This window comes from Condylura cristata, unplaced genomic scaffold, assembly GCF_000260355.1.
Source record: "Condylura cristata isolate star-nosed mole 26May11 unplaced genomic scaffold, ConCri1.0 scaffold00021, whole genome shotgun sequence".
In the NCBI taxonomy this organism is placed as follows: Eukaryota; Metazoa; Chordata; class Mammalia; order Eulipotyphla; family Talpidae; genus Condylura; species Condylura cristata.
Window position 1 is genome coordinate 28,709,144 of NW_004567122.1, and position 18,310 is coordinate 28,727,453.

The following is an 18,310-nucleotide window of genomic DNA, read 5'->3' on the forward strand; positions in this document are numbered from 1 at the left end:
TGCTTTAACCCGCTGCGCCACCAGGGAGGGCCCATGTACCACATCTTTTTAATCCAGTCATCTACTTTTGGGCATTTGGGTTGGTTCCATGTCTTTCCTTTTGTAAATAGAGCAGCAATAAACACGGGGGTACAGGTGTCTTTTTGAATAAGTGTTTTTTGGGTAGATGCCTAGGTATGGGATTGCTGGGTCATGTGAAAGTTACATTTTTAGCAGTTTGAGAAACCGCCACACAGTTTCCCATAGTGGTCGTACTAGTTTGCATTCCCACCAGCAGTGCAGGAGAGTTCCTTTATTCCCACATCCTTATCCTTGCCAAATTTGTTGTTGCTAGTTGTTTTAAAATGTGCCATTCTCAGTGGGGTGAGGTGGTATCTCATTGTGGTTTTAATTTGCATCTCCCTTATTACAAGTAATACTGAAAATTTTTTCATATGGCCATCTACACTTCCTCTTTGGAGAAGTGTCTTTTTAGGTCTTCTGCCCATTTTTTGATGGGGTTGTTTATTTTTGTTGACTTCCATCAGTTCTTTGTATATCTTTGTGATCAATCCTTTATCACTAGTATTGTGTGAGAAATTTTTTTTCCCAATCAGTGGGATGTCTGTCTGTTTTTTGTAAGACTGTCTCTTTTGCTGTACAGAAGCTCTTTAAGTTGATGTAGTCCCTTCTGTTTATCCTTTACTTCACTATCGTTGCATTGGGTGCTGTATCTTTAAAGATGTCGCTGAAGTGTATGTCATGTAGTATTTCACCCATCTTTGCTTCTAGGTATTTTATTGTTTGCGTTCTTATGTCTAGGTCTTTAATCCATTTCGAGTTGGTTTTGTGCATGGTGATCTAGTTTCATTTTTTTGCATGTAGCTTCCCAGTTTTCCCAGTACCATTTGTTGAACAAGTTTTCTTTGTTTCATTGTATCTTCTTTGCTCCTTTGTCAAAGATTCGCTGTGCATACACCTGTGGGTTTGTATCTGGGTTTTCTATTTGAATCCACTTGGACCCACCTGTATTTTTATACCTCTTAATTTCTTACTCCTTCCCCTCCACTGTCCCCCAAATTTTCAACTGCTTTGCATTTCAGTAAGTGACAGGTTTGGGGGATTTAGTAAAATAGGCAGGTTTTACCATGAGTCGTAATTATAAGGGCTGCCTTGTTTTCTTTGACAGTTTCCAAGAGATTTGAGATTCTAAGAGCTGTGTTAATTCTGTTTAATGCAGATGCAACCTGGCAAGCCTGTGCTTGTGCTGAATATCCACAATCCTATATCTTGTGCAGTATGACAGTTAACAGTTACTGTGGGTACTTTTAATTTCTAAATTTCCTGATTTGCATTTAAATGAACCATCCTAACATCACGTTAACTTAACCTTGCCATTAAAAAAAATTGGCATTGAGAAGCATGGTAAGGAGATTCTAAAGCTTTGGAGCAGACACATTTTAAAATGATGTGGCCATTCTGTTGTAAATGAACATTTAATGCCTTTGAAAAAGGTGTGTTGCTCTTTGCACAAATGAGGCTATTTGCCAACAGTCAGCCTGCTTAGTTGTGATAGAACTATACTTTTATTTTCTGCTTGTTGTTTCTCCAATTCTTGTTCTAGTATAAAGACTGCTAGTCAAACACCTATGTCTCTTCCTCTTACTGAATTTATGGTGAACTTGTGCATTATAGCCAGGATTGCCACTTAAAAGGTAATGAAGATTGAATAACTGCAGTTTAACTTTTTTTTTTTTAGTTTCACTAAGTGTGATCCCTCCTGGAAAAACCTTAGATTTCTGTAATTCATTAAGGTTGGCTAGGTCTAGTAGGTTTTGTAATAGATCTTGTGAAGTAGTGCTTTGTAAGTTAATTGGAAAACTAGAAACTGCCAAGAGTTTAAAAGTTATTTGTTTAGCTACTCTAAACAATACTATTAATTGTAGAGAAGCAGAAGCTATGAGTAAGATAAAGGCAGGAGCTTTGTTTTGGTAGTCTTGTAAATATTTTAAAATCAGGTTGCATAAATTCAGTTCAACTAATAGTGGTTCTGCTGTGCAATAAAGCATCTTGCCAGCAATGTAAGGGTATAAATACTAAGCATAGTTATCATCCTTATACTTAAAACATAACTTGGGAAGATCATAGACTAAACCTGGGAAAAATTAATTATGTTTAATAAAGTTATTCATTGACTAATGAGAGGTAATATAAATGAATGGGATACTAGAATTTCAAGGCTAGAAGAGCTTGGAACATAAACTCAATCGCTTTCATTTTAATGATAAGAAAACTGAGGCTCTGGGAAGGTAAGGTGACATGTACAAGGTCAGTGATAAGTTAGTGACAAAAGCTGATAGTGCAAGCCATGTTCTTTCCAGAAAATTTATCCTCATCAGATTTTAAATGCTTTACTTCATTTTTTGAAATCCTTTTAGGTTGGGTCACCAAAAGCATAACTTGGCTCTGTAGTCTAGTTTAATAATATTTGGTGTCACTCTTGGCAGGACTTTTGATTAAAGATGCCTCACAAGGCAGTCTGCTTCCATTATGGTTATTGAAAGACTTGAGAACACACTGAATAGGGTTCTCAATTTTCAAGAGTCAGTATATTTCAAGTTTTTCAATGTAAGTGAGTAATTGAGGCCTTTGCCTTAACACCTTTATCTGTCGGAGTCTGAGTCTGGTGAATTTTTATGGGGAAGGCTGGAGACCTCCTAAGAGACATTATTTAAGAGAATGTAGAGTATGTCTGCAACGTACAGCTTGAAGGGACTTTAGGGGAGAATCTTTTTCAGAGGTTGAAAAGTGGTCAACAGGGCAAACAGAATACTCAGACATGCATGTAACATTTAACATTTTTTTAAAAATACGCATACAAGAACTGCGGTGTAGGCCAGAGGTGCAGGGGGTGAGAGGATTCTCCAGAGACAGAGTGGGGAGCAGAACAGGCAGATCCACTGAAATACACAGCAGAGGGGAGCAGCCAGCGAGATAGGAGAGGTCTGCTGTGCCTTGTGGGTTACCTCCCTGGCTAAGGGGATTGAACTTAGCTGCTGGGCTTGGTGACAGCTTGATAACACTGAGACTTCTGTCCTGGCCTGCTGCATGTAACATTTTTGGGAATGAACTGCTGACATTAAACTTGGGAGATTACACATAAAACCTTAGATCTCTTGAAAAATTTGAGGACCTGCTAACTCTCGGTTCTCATGGTAAAGACCATGGAATTGATAGGCAATTGGGACTTTCCTAGGAGTCTCCCAGATTGGAGAATTCAGGTATCATTCACAATTCTCTATTGTATTTGCACCCAGTGTTTTTTGTTTTTAAGAAATTATTTTGTACCCCAAACTATCAAAATTAGGAAAGCAAAAGACCAAGAAGGGCTTTTTGAGAAAAAGTTAGGTAAGTGTACAAATATTCCGGAAATTAATTTTTCTCTAAGTCACTCTTTTCTCCAAGTGTTAGAATCTCCTTCCCTTGGGATAACTTACTGCCTCTTTGAGGTATTACTAAATAGCCATCTTCTGGACAGTTCCCTGTGACTGAGACGCTGTATCGATTTGCTCCTGTAGGAAAAGTGGGTGGATTTTAAGGCATTATGAATGTATGTGTATGCTGTTTGGACCACAATTTGGTGGTTATCAAAAGTTAACAAAACCTGAGACCTTGTGCCTTTCCCCAGGCTAGGATTTCTCTTCCTGGGATTACTTTTTAAGAAAGCTTTTTAATATGAAGAAAAATGGAAGAGTCTATTTCTTAGGGAAAATGAATTGCAAATGGTACTTGTTTAATAATTAAAGCACAAGGTGACCATACGTTACCTTTACTTATCTCTTGACCTTCCTTCATAAAGTTTTCTGTTATATTTGTGTTGATGCAGTTGGCTATGGAATGCTAGGGTGCATGAACACATAATCCATGGGGTAAATCACTTTCTGAAATGTCTTTATCTCTGATACTTGGATTGATAACTCCTTTGCCTAAGCTGCTGTCAGCAGTTTAATGATCTAGGACCTTCCCTCTCCTGTTCATTTAATGGCTAGGGGCTGACCAGTTTAGTGGACAAATAACCCTTAAAAACCAAAGTATAGGCTTGATGTGAGTGTAGAGAGTGAATTTGTCCATTTACAGTAAAACATTCCTTGGAAACTGTTAACTCTGATACCAGATTATGCAAATCTATGTTGTTTTGCTAACTTTTGGCTTTTCCAGTGAGTCTAGAATTTTCTGATGCTTACAGAAGTCTTAGTGAAATGTAAAATGATGCGTATACTAATACTTTCAGTGTCATCTAAAGAAGTCTACCAGTTTGTGCCGAAAGCATGCATTTATGGGGAGAGGATACAACAGACTTTAGTTGTCAGGAGTGGGCTAGTCATAGACATTTGATATTCTTGTCCGGATCATCATTTTAATTTAAGTGTTTGATGCTGCTTACTATAGAAAGTAAAATAGTGCTGTTGATAAGGCTACTAATTATCATTAAATATAAAGATACAATTTTAAAAAATTGTGTGTTTAAAAAAAATGACTTATTGGGCCCTCCCTGGTGGTGCAGCGGGTTAAAGCACAGCACGAAGAAGCTAAAGCCACTTCAGCATGAGTTCAGTCCCACCCTGGAGGTGACCCATGTGGCGAGGCAGACCTCTCCTGACTCACCCGCTGCTCCCCTCAGCAATGTACTTCATTGATCTGCCTGTTCTCTTCCCCACTCTGTCTCTGGTGAATCCTTTCACCACACCTGTGCCTCTGGCCTCTACCTCAGTTCTGTATGCATAAATAAATCTTTTTAAAAAGTCACTTTCTTCTGTCACATTAACCATACTTCGTGACAGCTCTTCCCCCATCTTGTCCCCCTTTCTCTTCTATCCTTCCTCTTCCCTTTCCCTCTCTCCTTCCACCTGTTCCTTCTCCTTTGTACCTCTTCATTTTTCTTTTTTTTCCCTCTCAGGCAGTTGTAACCTCCTCTTACTGTCTGTGTATATACATGTATTTAATGAGTAAGAAGTGTAATGAAGAGTAAGTTGCAGACATCCATGCCCATTACATGTAGTAAGGGCATAGCTACAATGTAATGATGAAAAATCGAACTTTGATACAGTACAGTCAACTCATTTAGAATCCATATTAAAATTAATCAACTCAGTCCAAAATCACTGTATTTAATTGTCATGTCTCTATAGGGTCTTTTAATATGGAAGAATTTCTCAGTCTTTTTTCCCCCCCTCTACCATGGTAATTTTAAAGATTATTGCCAGTTATTTTGTGGAGTATCCTTTACTTTGAGTTTAACTGTTTCCTCATCAATAAGTTGAGGTTATGTGATTTTGGTAGGAAATAACACAGAAAGTGATGTGTAGCCTCACTGTGTAATATCAGAAATTACATGTCATTACATTTTAATCATATGGTCAAGTTGCTGTCTCCCTCCACTGCCAAAATGCAATCAATAAATAATTTGTTGGGGGAGTTACCATGAGACTGTAAATACTGAGTATTTCAGTGAGCTTTCACCCATTTGGCTTAGCATTCTTTGATGATTCTTGCTTGCTTCAGTTTTTTGTATAATTCCTAAATGGTGGTTTTCTAAGTACATTTATTCCTTCTATATTTACTTGTTGACTTCTTGTTATATATAAGAACTTTTCATCTGTTTTAATCATATAAACGTGGACCCATATGTTCTCATTTTATTCAGTGGGTTAACATCTTTAACCTTCATTAAAAACCTTTGGAAGGTGATGATAGTCGTATTTTATAAGTGAGGAGATACTATTAAAGTGGTTGTGTGATGATCAAGTGATTGAGATTATGATGCGTCTTGGTCAGATTGTCCCTCTTCATTTTCTAAAATAAAGGCTCCACTTTTTTATTTAAAGATTTATTTACTTATGTATATAAGAGCTGGGTCAGAGGTACAGTGGGTGAGAGGACTCACTAGAGATAGAATGGGGAGCAGAACAGGCAGATCTACTGAAATACACTGCTTGAGGGGAGCCGTGGGCAAGGCAGGAAAGGTCTGCTGTGCTGTGTGAGTCAGCTCCCTGGCTGAGGATCCTGCTCTTGCCAGAGGGGCCAGTGAAAGTATGAAAGTGCTGAGACTTAAAACCCTGCCACTTTTTTTTTAAAGATGGAATTTCTGATATACAAAGAAACTGAAGAATAAAGTTGTGATCATCTATCCATCTACCTCCCCACCTATATTTAACATTAAAGAGTATTTTTTTATAATTCTTTGATAACCCTAAGTATTTTCACTTTTGTTCACCCACTTCAAAATTGCAGACATCTAAATGTTTTACCCTTAAATATTTTGGCATGCATCTCCTAGAAAGTCATTTTATTCTTAGCTACAATTTTATTATCACACATATGAAATCCCACAATATCTAATATTTATTAATATAAATATTTGCCAACTTTCTTGGAAGTGTGTGTGTTAGTAGCTCTATTTCAAAGTAGAGTCCAATGAGTTAGATATATTGCATTTGATTCTTCTGTCTACTGAATTTTTTCATCTAGAATAGTACTTCTACACCTTCCTCTCCTGAATGATGACTTTTTGAAGAGCTGGTACCCATCATCATACAGGATGCCCTACATTCTCAATTTGTGTCCTTACGGTATTTAGCATGCTTCTCTATCCCCTATCATCTTGAACTTTCTAACACTTGAAATTAAGTATAGGTTAGGGCTCTTAACTTGCATGAATTTGGATTAGACAAATTTTTGTCTTTGTCACAATTTCCAAGATAGCATTTCCTTCTGTTAGTAATGCAGACAATAAATTGCAGTCTCTCCCCCCCCCCTTGAGTTAACATTGTATACATTTTAGGAGTATAAGTTCTTATCTCTCAAATGTATGCTAACATACCACCAAAAGCACACTGTTGAGGGGAGCAGCGGGCCGGCCAGGAGAGGTCTGCCTTGCCATGTGGGTAACCTCCGGGGCAGGGATTGAACCCACGCTGAAGTGTCTTTAGCTTCTTAGTTCTGTGCTTTAACCTGCTGAGCCACTAGGGAGGGCCCTAGTTAACTATTTTTAATGATACTCAATTTGCAGTAAATTTTGCATTTTTTTTATTTCATCTTGTTAGTCTTTATATGCCTGTCCTTTCTGTATAATAGAGTATTTCACACCTAGTATAAACTTTTTGGAGGTGGAAGGGGCAAGTGGGAAGCTGTTTTTTACCTTCAGTAGTAAAAATAAGACTGCCTTTTCCCCATTCATGTTAACATATTTGTTTTTTAAGAGCTACACAGTATCCTATTGTTTGGTGTTAGGTGAGTTACTCATTCATTGATGTATTGTTTGAAATTTAGGTAGTTAATATTTTTTGATTGTTTACAGAACTGTTGTGAACCTAAATGTATACATGTTTTTGCTTAAACCTTAATTTTTTTGTACAGTAATACTCTAGATGTAGAATTGCTGGTTATAAAGATACACCCTTTTACATTGCTATCAAAAGATTGTTTGGCAAGTTAGTTAGTGTTTACCTCAGTACATACCTCTCCTGTCTTTCATTTTTTCTTTAATCTTTAAGTTAGTACTTTTAAAAAAGAAACACTAACCACTTGATACATTCATTGAAGTCCTTCGCTTTTCTTGAAGTATCCTTCTAATGGAAGTTTACCTAGACAGTGACACAGTGATACTTGACTGAGATTTGATATTTCTTGTGGTTATGATTAGTAACAACTGTAGGTACATAGGGCAGCAGACTTAAGCGTAGTTGCCTTTTAATAGAGTAAGACAAGATGTTCCCTGAGAAGCCACTTTAAAAAAAAAAAAAGACCCACATAGCCTAAGAAATTGCACTGTACTAGAAATATTGTGGAGTAAAAAAAAATCAGCTTTTCATTTGACTCCTTATAGTTGGTTTGGAAAGTAGGAATATCTTTGTGCCAGAGAGAAAAACTATTTGTGAATGCCGCCTTCTAGTACCACTGAAGTTTGTAAACTTGATATTTTAAGAGTAAGAGGTGAGGTTCTAAGAGTTAGTGGGCTCTCCTGTACTGGCTAGTCAGATTCCTACCCACCCCCAGCCCCCAATCTTGTGGCAAATGTGGCTTTCCTGTTGTAAAGGTCTTTAAACAGGACAAGATTTGTTACATATTACATTTTCCTGCTTGATATTTTCCTGACTTTGGTTTTTCATTTCTCTTTCAGAAAAATGACTGCTGTCCACGCCGGCAACATAAATTTTAAATGGGACCCCAAAAGTCTAGAGATCAGGACTCTGGCAGTCGAAAGACTATTGGAGCCTCTTGTGACACAGGTAAAAATTTGAAAACACATACTTGTTACATGGTTCTGTACTAATAGGTCTGGGTAACAATTACAGAGCAAGATTGGCTCCGTTATTTCATATATTTAATTTGAATGAGTGAGTTTATTTACTTTTGAAAAGATTTACAGATTTATTTATGTATGCAAGAGCTGGGGTGTGGGCCAGAGGTGTGGTAGTGGAGGTTGAGGAGGTTGAGATGATTGACGACCAGAGATAGTGGGGAGCAGAACAGGTGGGTCCACTGAAATACACCACTACTGGGAGCAACAGGTGAGACAGGAGAAGTCTGCTGTGCCATGTGGGTCAGCTTTCTGGCTTGGGATCGAACTCCCATTTCAGTGGCTGCCAGCGGCTTCATAGTACTAAGACTTAACCCCTTGGGTCACCAGGGAGTCCCTGAATGACCAGAATGAGTTTAGATTGGTAGTACTTACATGATTTGGACCCAATAATGATAAAGTAATGCATGGGTTCATTTAATCAACATAGTAGCTGCCATTTTCTTTGGTCTTATTGGAAATACCAAAGGTTAGTGCTATACACTGCAATTTCCGGTATTTGCACTTTGTGGACATTGCTTGGTGTCACTCAAGGTATACTCAAGGAAGGTGGGATATGAAACCTTGACTGTTAAGTGTCTTCACTCTACTTAACATACTTTTCATTGTGTAGGTCAGTTAACAGGCAATTTTTTTTTTGAGTGTAGGGGTTTGTTCTGTTACAAATGCAAACTTAATAATGTGACATTTTATTACTAGCAGGTAGCTCTTCACTTTTAGTAGTTTGGCATACTTTGCTAGTATACTTTTGAGGGGAGTAGATAGATATGTTATCTTTGAAAATGCCATTCCAACCCACAAACTAATGTTGTATGTGTATTTATATAAATTTACACACACATTTAAATATAATGTGTAGGAATAGGACTGAGGAATATTTACTTTCTTAGACTCCCCCTCCCACTACTATAGCCCTTTTATATGGCAAATTATACTAATAACACATTTTTTGTCACTTTCAACCTTCAGATAATCTGGTTATGAAAGTGTTAGCAATGGTTAATGTGTAGGACTTAAAACACTACCACAGGTCCTTTGGACAATTGTTCCTTTCTTTCTTAAGTTCTTTACTAATTAATGACTGAGATTTGTATGAATAAATTCTGAAAAGATTGCAGAAGGAAACTATCTTAAATTATTTTGCAAGGTGGCAAAATGTGGCCTCCAGGTAGTTTATGTTCTCTTTCTACATGTTTTTGATGACATATAGTAGAAAAAGCTTAGTAGTTTCTAACTAGTTTTGATTTGTGAAGTGAAAAAAATAGAACTAATAGTTAGGTTTGAGTAATTAAAATATTTGTTATATTTCTTATCCTTTGAAATAGCTAGATTATTTTGGACCCCAAGTTTTACTGCTGTATGTCTTAAATATGGAAGGAGTTGTATGGGTTTTGTTAATAATTAGTGAAATCTCATAAATGTGATCATTTGATTGTAAATACTTTTTTCTGTCTTTAACAATGTTGGTTTTTCTGCATTTTAATTGACTGCAGTTTAATTTTTTAAAATGAAAACTCTAGGTTACAACTCTGGTAAACACCAACACTAAGGGGCCCTCTAATAAGAAGAGAGGTCGTTCTAAGAAGGCCCATGTTTTGGCAGCATCGGTTGAACAAGCAACTGAGAATTTCTTGGAAAAGGGAGATAAAATTGCAAAGGAGAGTCAGTTTCTCAAGGAGGAGCTTGTTGCTGCTGTAGAAGATGTTCGAAAACAAGGTATGTTTTGTTTTTTATATATAGAGAGGCAAGTCTTTTTTTTTTTTAAAGATTGATTTATTTAATTTGTACAGAACTGGGGCACAGGCCAGAGATGTGGAGGGTGAGAGGATTCACCAGAGACAGTGGGGTGCAGAACAGGCAGATCGACGAAGTACACTGCTGAGGGGAGCAGTGGGCAGGTCAGGAGAGGTCTGCCTCACCATGTGTATCTCCTCCAGGGCAGGCGGGGATCGAACTCATGCGGAACTGGCTTAAGCTTCTTTGTGCTGTGCTTTAACCTGCTTCGCCACTGGGGAGGGCCCTAGAGAGGCAAGTCTTTTTAGAAAATTAATCATTGTTGGAAACTTTTGTGATCAGTGATCGATGCTTGCCTTTTGCTCAGTTGTATAAGCTCAGTGACAGAGGAGCTTTTTTTTTTTTTTTTGGTCAAATTTTGCAGATTTGCTGTATGCTCACATATAACATACCTCTAAGCATACTTGTAATTTTTAAAGTATAGCTTCACATTTTTACATGTACACATGCTTGATTCCCCCCCCCCCCCCCCCCCAAGCACCTATGCCAGCATACTCTGACATTGCCCTGCTACTTCTCTGGTAACTACCATATTTTTTACAAAGTCATAGAATTATTTTTGTTGTGTTTTGCCAGTTTGTTTTGTTGGGATTTATATTCCATGAATGAATGAAGCCACCTGGTAATTGTCTTATATTTTCTGATTGATTTCTTGTAGCATAATCACCTCAAGTTCCACCTGTATTTTTGCTAAAGGCACAATTTCATCTGTTTTTAAGTTATATCCTTTGAGTGTATATTCCACAGTTTCACTATCCAGTTATCAGTCAGTGGACTTTTAAATTGATTCCATGCCTTCGCTATTATGACTATGAACAAAAGGGTTCGTAATATCTTTTTGAATTAGTGTTCTTATTGACAGGATAAATACTTGGAAGTTGTATTACTAGAGCATATGACGTTTCCATTTTTAGTTTTTAAAGGAATAACCACCCTGCTTCCCATAGAGACTGTACCAATTTGCATTCTTGCCCACAGTATACAAGGGTTCCTTCTTCCCATTATTCCAACATTCTATATACAAGGGTTCCTTCTTCTCATTCTCTCCAACATTATTCTAGTCTTTTTGATCCAGGCCATTCTCATAGGTATGAGTTGATACCTCTTTGTGATCTTGATTTGCCTTCTCTGATTATAAATGAAGTTGAACATTTTTTCCTGTGCCTGTGAGCCATCTGTCTGCCTTCTTTGAGGAAGTGTCTATTAGATATATTGTTCATTTCTCAATTGGTTGCTTTTTCATTTTTGAGTTGTATGAGTGATTTATGTATTTTGGAAATCACCACAGGAACATTTTCTTTTTAGAGGTGTAGTGGGTAAGAGGATTCACCAGAGACAGAGTGGGGAGCAGAAGAGGCAGATCCATTGATGTACTGCTAAAGGGAGCAGTGGGCGAGACAGGAGAGGTCTGCTGTATCATGTGGGTCACTTCCTTGGCTGGGGATTGAATTCATAGTGCAGTGGCCATGGATCTTTACACTGCTGCCACTTAACCTGTTGTGCCACCAGGCAGGCCCACAGGAATATATATATTTATTTTTTTTTGTAGGGGGCGTATCTGAATCCACTTATTAATTCCCTAAGACTGCCATAATTAACTGCCATAACTAATTACAACAAACCTGGTGACTTGAGACCATAGAACTTTATTTCCTTATAGCTCTGGAAAGAAATCTGAAATCAGGATGTCAGTAGGATGATTCCTTATTGTAGACTTTTAAGAAGAATCCCTCTGTCCTAGCTTCTGGTGATTGACAGCAGTGTTGGGCTGCCTTTGGTGTTCTTTAATGTGTAGGCCTGTCATTCTGACCTCTGCCTTCTGTCATTAACATTGTCTCTGTACAATGTTCCCTATGATAAGAACATCAGTCATAGAATTAGAACTCATCTTAATCTGCTATAACTTCATCTTAACCTGGTTACATTGGCAAACAGCATTTCTAGGTGAAGCCACAGTTACATGAACTTTTGGGGAACGCTATGGCATTTGAGTAAGTTTTGTTTGTTTTTTGAACAGTTTGTCTACTTAGGGGCACATTTTGAGTTTTCTGTTGAGGAAATCAGGATGACTGTTATTGCACTGTCCTCTGAGAAAACTTTACTTCCAGCCCTTCTTGCCTCCTGTAATGAAACCATAATATGAGATGAATTGGGCCAAGTATTCATTGAATTTAGTGACTAAGATGTGTGTTTATTTTAAATCTAAATTTAATTGTAGCAGGTAACTTTATTTCACTCTGTTTTTTGTTTCAAAGTTTCTCTGATATAAACCTGTAGCAACCAAGATAAAATACAGGCATCTCTCCTCAAGCCTCACTTCCCAACCCCCATTATGAATGCATATCTAAATTTGTTTCTTGTTATTTTTGCTTATATCTGGAAATATCTGTTATGTGGTTCTGAATATGTGGTACTTGTCTATCCTAATCTGACTTTGCAGTTATCATGATCTATTCACCATAATTTGCCTCAAAAAAAAAAAAAGCAAGAAAAAAAAATACAACTGCCTTTCATCATCATTACTACATAAGATGAAAAGCTGAGGTGACTTGTTTTTTTTCTCTTGACTTTTTTCTTTGGAGAATCTTAGCAAGTGGTGATAAACTTTGTTTCCTGTCATAAATAGAACAAGATTTGTTAAATACATTGGTTAAATGGCTAAGCACATTTTTTTAGCCAAGCAAGCCTTGTTTGTTATATTGTGGCAGCTGTTTGCTTATTATCTGAAACTTTGTAGTGATACTAATATATTTGCAGATTCTTTGACACTGCTCCCTTAAAGTGTAATATAACTAAGATCCTGTTGAATGTGTGTTGTTGGACTAGAGACTCCTGCTTCTATAAAGAAGAGTAGGTAGAGGAAGAGATGCTATTTGCTTTCAAGGCAAAGTCATATAAAGATTATAATATTACCCAAGCTCTTCCTCAGAGATTATTCACCCTGGGTGAATGAAGCTGGCTGCTGTATTTTGAGGACGCTCAGGAGGTCCTATAGAGAAGAACTGAGATTTCCTGTTAACAGTCTCCACCAGTTTGCCAAGTATGTGAGTAAGCCACAGCTCCAGCCAAGTTTCAGATGTCAGCAGCTCCAGCCAACCCCAGATTCCTGACCCAGTGAAAACTTGTGGAGATAATAAATGTATAAGTACCAACTTCTTGAGTAATTTTTAGGCAGCAAAACCACCATTCTCAAGCCTGTCTTCAGTATTTACAAGCATTTATGCAATATACTGATGTAGCAGCTCTGAGTTTCGCTGGTATATCAACATAGAATATGATCAAACCTATAATTCCCCAATAGGTTGACTAATTAGAGTTAACATAGCTTGCATTTCAGGCCGGTTACTTAAACACTAGAAAACTTACTTATGTAATAAAATTTCTTATTTTGAATCATTGTTGATTACTTTTATTTAGTACAAGTTTACAAATTGTTTTCTAACAGACCAAGTATATTTTAGAGCCAACAAACTATAAGTTCTGTTGACACTATTCATTTCTGTACTTTTGTTGGAGAACAGAGATAGTATGTAAACAAATGTCATGAATGTGCTCCAGTGACACTTGTTTCAAAACCAGGGTGGATCATATTGGACTCACAGGTATATTATTGGCAGTGTTCTGATCTCAGATTTAACTCAGACTGTTTAAAGATAAGAAAGAGCACATAGTTTTCAAAAGAGTATTTATTTAGAAAACTTTTGAGCCAGAAACTAGAGCATTCATATATTTTACGATTTTGTGACCCCTATACTTTCTATGCTATTATTATTTAATAAGCACAGACTTGAATATATACAGCTTATTAACTTGATTTTCTCTGGGTTTTGCCCCTGATTACATGAATAATAAACACTGAACATTTATGAATACCCTATAACACTCTCATTACACTCTTAGTATATAAAACATTCATGAATGTGTGTGAAAGGTCACCTTACATCATGGTCAGTGAAATGCCCAAGTGAGTCTGCATTGGTGTCACTAGTTGGATAGCATCCCAACCCTTGTATTTAAGGGGTTTCATTATACTACCAGTCAGCCCGTCAGCCCAGACTAGTTTGTACATTGTAGTTAGATGTACAGGCCGAGGCAGACATGTCTATCTTAGCTGTGCTCTTTTTAGGACTATGTTCACACCCTCTACTCTTTCGATCATTTTTACCTATTATTTTCCACACTGATAATTGAATAATTATTTTTCCCTCTTCAGGCTCCAGCAGGACATACTCATTGGTAAGTGGTGACCATTTTCTGTGGCACCTATCATGGTACCTTGTCATGGTTGGCGCTTAAGTGTTTGAAAAGATAATTGATTCTGTGAACAAAGACTATTGCCTGAAAAATTAAAATGAGTTTTCCACCCCAGTATCAAATGTAATATAGAGGTAGTACATAGAATCTGAACTTTTAAGTAAAATTGACATAGTTTCTGTACAGCAAAACTTGCCCTTTTAAAGTGTATAATGTGGTGGTTTTACTATATCCAGAGTTGTGCTATCTTCATTACTTAATTCCAGAACATTTCATTACTCTGAGAAGAATCCTTATACCCCTGAGCAGTCACTACTCATTTATTTAGAAAAGAGCTCAAAGAAGAAAGGATCTAATTACATTTTAGCATCATTGAATGGGACTCTGACCAGAAAAAAAGTGCTCTTACTTGGGTAGGAAATAGCCAAGAGACAGAAATAGGAAGATCTAAATGCTAAACTTGTTTGAAAATGGACAGACATCAAAAAAAAGAATATCAGTGATGATAAATTAGAAGTGGAGTCAGGGCTCTCACTGCATCTCTCACAGCATCTGTAAGAACAGGCTTTTTTAATCCATTGGTTAAAAACTTCATTGAAGATTTGCTGCTACATCAGAACTTTTTCCCTGTAATTCATGGGCATTTCCAGGTGGATAAAGAAGTGCCAGAAACAATGAGGTATACCTTTTCTGTACTTTAATACTGCTAATGATAAGCCTGCTCAGTAAAGGTTGGTCAGTAAACTGATGGTTGTACTGAACTTCCTGGGAAGAAGCTTGTGTCAGAGAAACAAGAGTGGGGAAAGGGCTAGGGGACCATGTGTGGTCCTTATTTATAAAGAAAGGCTGTCTTCTAGCTCACAGGCGATTGTTTTTTGTCTCAGAGCTCACATTCAGGACACATGGACACGAAGAGCAAATCAGTAGTATGAGTGGTGTGTGAGAACTGAGTGGATTGAGAAAGTTTAGCATGAGATTAGAAGGTGCACTGGGTCTGGAAAGGTGAAAGAATGGAGGGGAAAAGTCGTCCAGGTAAGAAGAAACAGCAGAGCATACAAGACGTGCATGGGGGCAGTGAGAGCCCTGACTGGAGATGTGAGGATTTGGGAGAAAAGCTTAGAAGAAAAGGGCTTGGAGGAGACTTTAGAGGGTGACTTGGGATGCCTGATGAGGAAGAATTGTCAGGGAAGTGATACAGAATCAGAGACTTTTGTGGTTAGTATAGGTCTCACAGGTTCAGTCTCCCATATGCTTAAATATGTCTAGTAAAACAGGACTTGCTACATCTGGAAGCAGTTTTTCCCAGTGTTGCTTTGTATTTATTTTTAAAGCTTTTTTATTTTTAAACTGAAATATGTCTTCTTAACTCTTCTCCTGTTTTAAGAAGTTCTGCCATCTGGGCAACAAAGAATATAAGGAAATACTAGGGAGATTCATCTTTCAGCTACGTGCAGGAAGAGTTAAAAGATTGTCATAGTGCTGGGGAATGAAATGGAGTTTTAAGGAAGGGACGGCTATAACAGAATAGAAAGGGAGAGCCAGCCAGTTATGCAAATTAACTGCCAGTTGCAAATGTGCAACTGTGCAAATGGCTGATGTTCTCTATAGATAACAACAAGGCATGGGTATATGAAAATTGTAATGATTTGTTTTTCTATTCCTTGGTTCAGTTAGGGTATCTGTTGAAGTAGTATGTACTACTATCAGCTGCAGGTGAATTAGCTGAAGTTACAGCATATTCTTCTTAGTTTAGGGCTATTAAGACTCTGATGTGCCAATTTTCAGCTAAGTTAAAAAGTTCTAGTGTGTGCTTTGGTGTTTGTTTATACTAATAAAAAGTCAGATAATATGTTATTTTCCTTGACTTTTTATTTTGCACAGGAAGTAGCAAAGTTAACTACACACTGTGTACCTTTTGCCCAGATTCCCTCAATTGTTAAATCAATGGAGCTGTAATATAATAACACAAGGAGATTGCTATTGATATAATGTGTATAGTTTACTGTTTTTATCATGTGTTGGAGTGTGCAGTCAAGATACAGAAGTGTTCCATCACCACAAAGCTCTCTCCTCATGATACCTCTTCATAGTCACACCCACTCTATTTATATTCCCCACCACCTCTATCCCTAGCAATTGGTCTATTTCCATCTCTAATTCTGTCATTTCAAGAATGTATAAGTGGAATCATGCAATATATGACCTTTTTGAACCACTTTTTTTTCCACTTAGCATGAAGCCCATGAGACCATTCCAGTTTGTGTGTGTGTTAACCATAATTTGTAACTTCTTAATGCTTGGTTGTGTTATGTTTATAGCTTGTCTTTTCATCCTCTTAAGCAGATCTTTTGTATAGTAAAACATTTTAACTTTAATGAGGTCCAATTTATTTATCAATTTTATGGATGGTGTTATTTGTATCAAGTCTAGGTTTTCTACCAAGCTTTAACTCATGAAAATATTTTTCTTGTTGTATTTTAACAATTTACAGTTTTTCTCTTGAAACTGTGAGTCTGTGACTTGGGTTAATGGCGTGGGCCAAACATCTCATACCATCCGACAAAAGTCCAGGTATGAGGGGGTGCCCCTGAAAAGTCAGGGAACCTGAAGCTGGCTCCTACTGGATCTTTGTTTTGTTTTGGCCACTCCTTTATTTACAACCATTTTTGCATTTGGATGCATTTGATAAAGTAAAAACTGATTTTGCATTTGGTTGTTCTAAAAAAAGCAATTGACTATTACTATAAAGTTAATACAGCAAAATTATACAGTGCTAAAAACATATTGTGATAACATGTTCCTGTCCAAACTAATAATTCAAATTCCTGCATTCCACTACCATCCAGATGTACACAACAATGGGCATCAAAAAGCTTAAGCCTTTGTTGTTCAGCCTTCAACTCTCCTATCTCTCTTAATGTTAGAACTGAGTACAATAAACTTTTTCATTCCTTACCCTGGCCTTGTTTGAAACTTTTTTTTTTTAGGATGCTTTAATAAAAATGAGGATCCTTAGTAATTAGCAATAAAAGAAGCTTTCCTTTTGTTTTGCTAACTTTTAGCATAATATAAATAGAAATGTTAGTTATAACTATATAAATTAATCTACCTGTTTCATCATAAGTAAATTGTTTGCCCAGCTGCAAAAAAATAATAGTAATAACATTTTGCTTGTTAGTAGTGTTTTCCTTATAAAATGATAAGTGTTACAGATCAAAAGACTTCAAACTGTTCTTAGGAATATGTGATAGCTGCTATTTTTTTTTACTCAATGCATATGCTGATGTAATCCCACTGCTCAAAAACATAAAAATAAAAAAGAGCTGCTGAGACTGGCAGCAGACAACACTTGCACCTGAATGAGTGTTTGTGTCCCTCATTCACCTTCACCGACTCTGTCATTTCCTACAGAAACCTCTGTCACCCCAATTGTTGGAGCTGGTCTCTGGCAGGTTAATTTTTGTAAAATTGGTAAAGTTTAGAGTCCATCCCCCTCCTTCCCTGTGCATCCAGTTGCTACAGTACCACTTGTTGAAAAGAATGTCTGTCCTTTTGCACCCTTGATAAAAACAGGTCTGCTGTACTTGTGTGGGATTATTGCTGAATTCTTTATTTTGCTCCATTGATCTATGTATTTGTCCCTATGCCAGTACTACACAGTTTTCATTGCTAGAGCTGTAAAATTCTTTGAATTGCGGAGATTGATTCCTCCCACTTCATTCTAGCTTGATATCAGATTTTTAAAATTTTCTTTTGAGGACATTTTTTAATGATTTGGTATATCCTTGAATTTTTTTTTCTTTTTCCAAAAGTTTATTTTTACATCATTTTGCACATTTTTTTTTTCCATCTCGATTGGAATCTCCGCGGGTTTCCCATCACCAAATCACCCGTGTGCCACCACCATAGTCCCGTGCATTTCCC

The 18,310-nt window shown here is 37.1% G+C and overlaps 1 protein-coding gene across 2 annotated transcripts in view; it reads left to right on the forward strand.

Annotated features, from left to right (window-relative positions):
• CTNNA1 (catenin (cadherin-associated protein), alpha 1, 102kDa) overlaps positions 1-18,310 on the forward strand; it is a 305,980-nt gene that overhangs the window by 159,258 nt on the left and 128,412 nt on the right. For both annotated transcript variants that reach the window (XM_004686781.2, XM_012727837.1), the window contains exons 2-3: positions 8,159-8,267; positions 9,859-10,054. In XM_004686781.2, the coding sequence (XP_004686838.2) occupies positions 8,159-8,267; positions 9,859-10,054 (305 nt within the window). The remainder of the gene's footprint in view (positions 1-8,158; positions 8,268-9,858; positions 10,055-18,310) is intronic.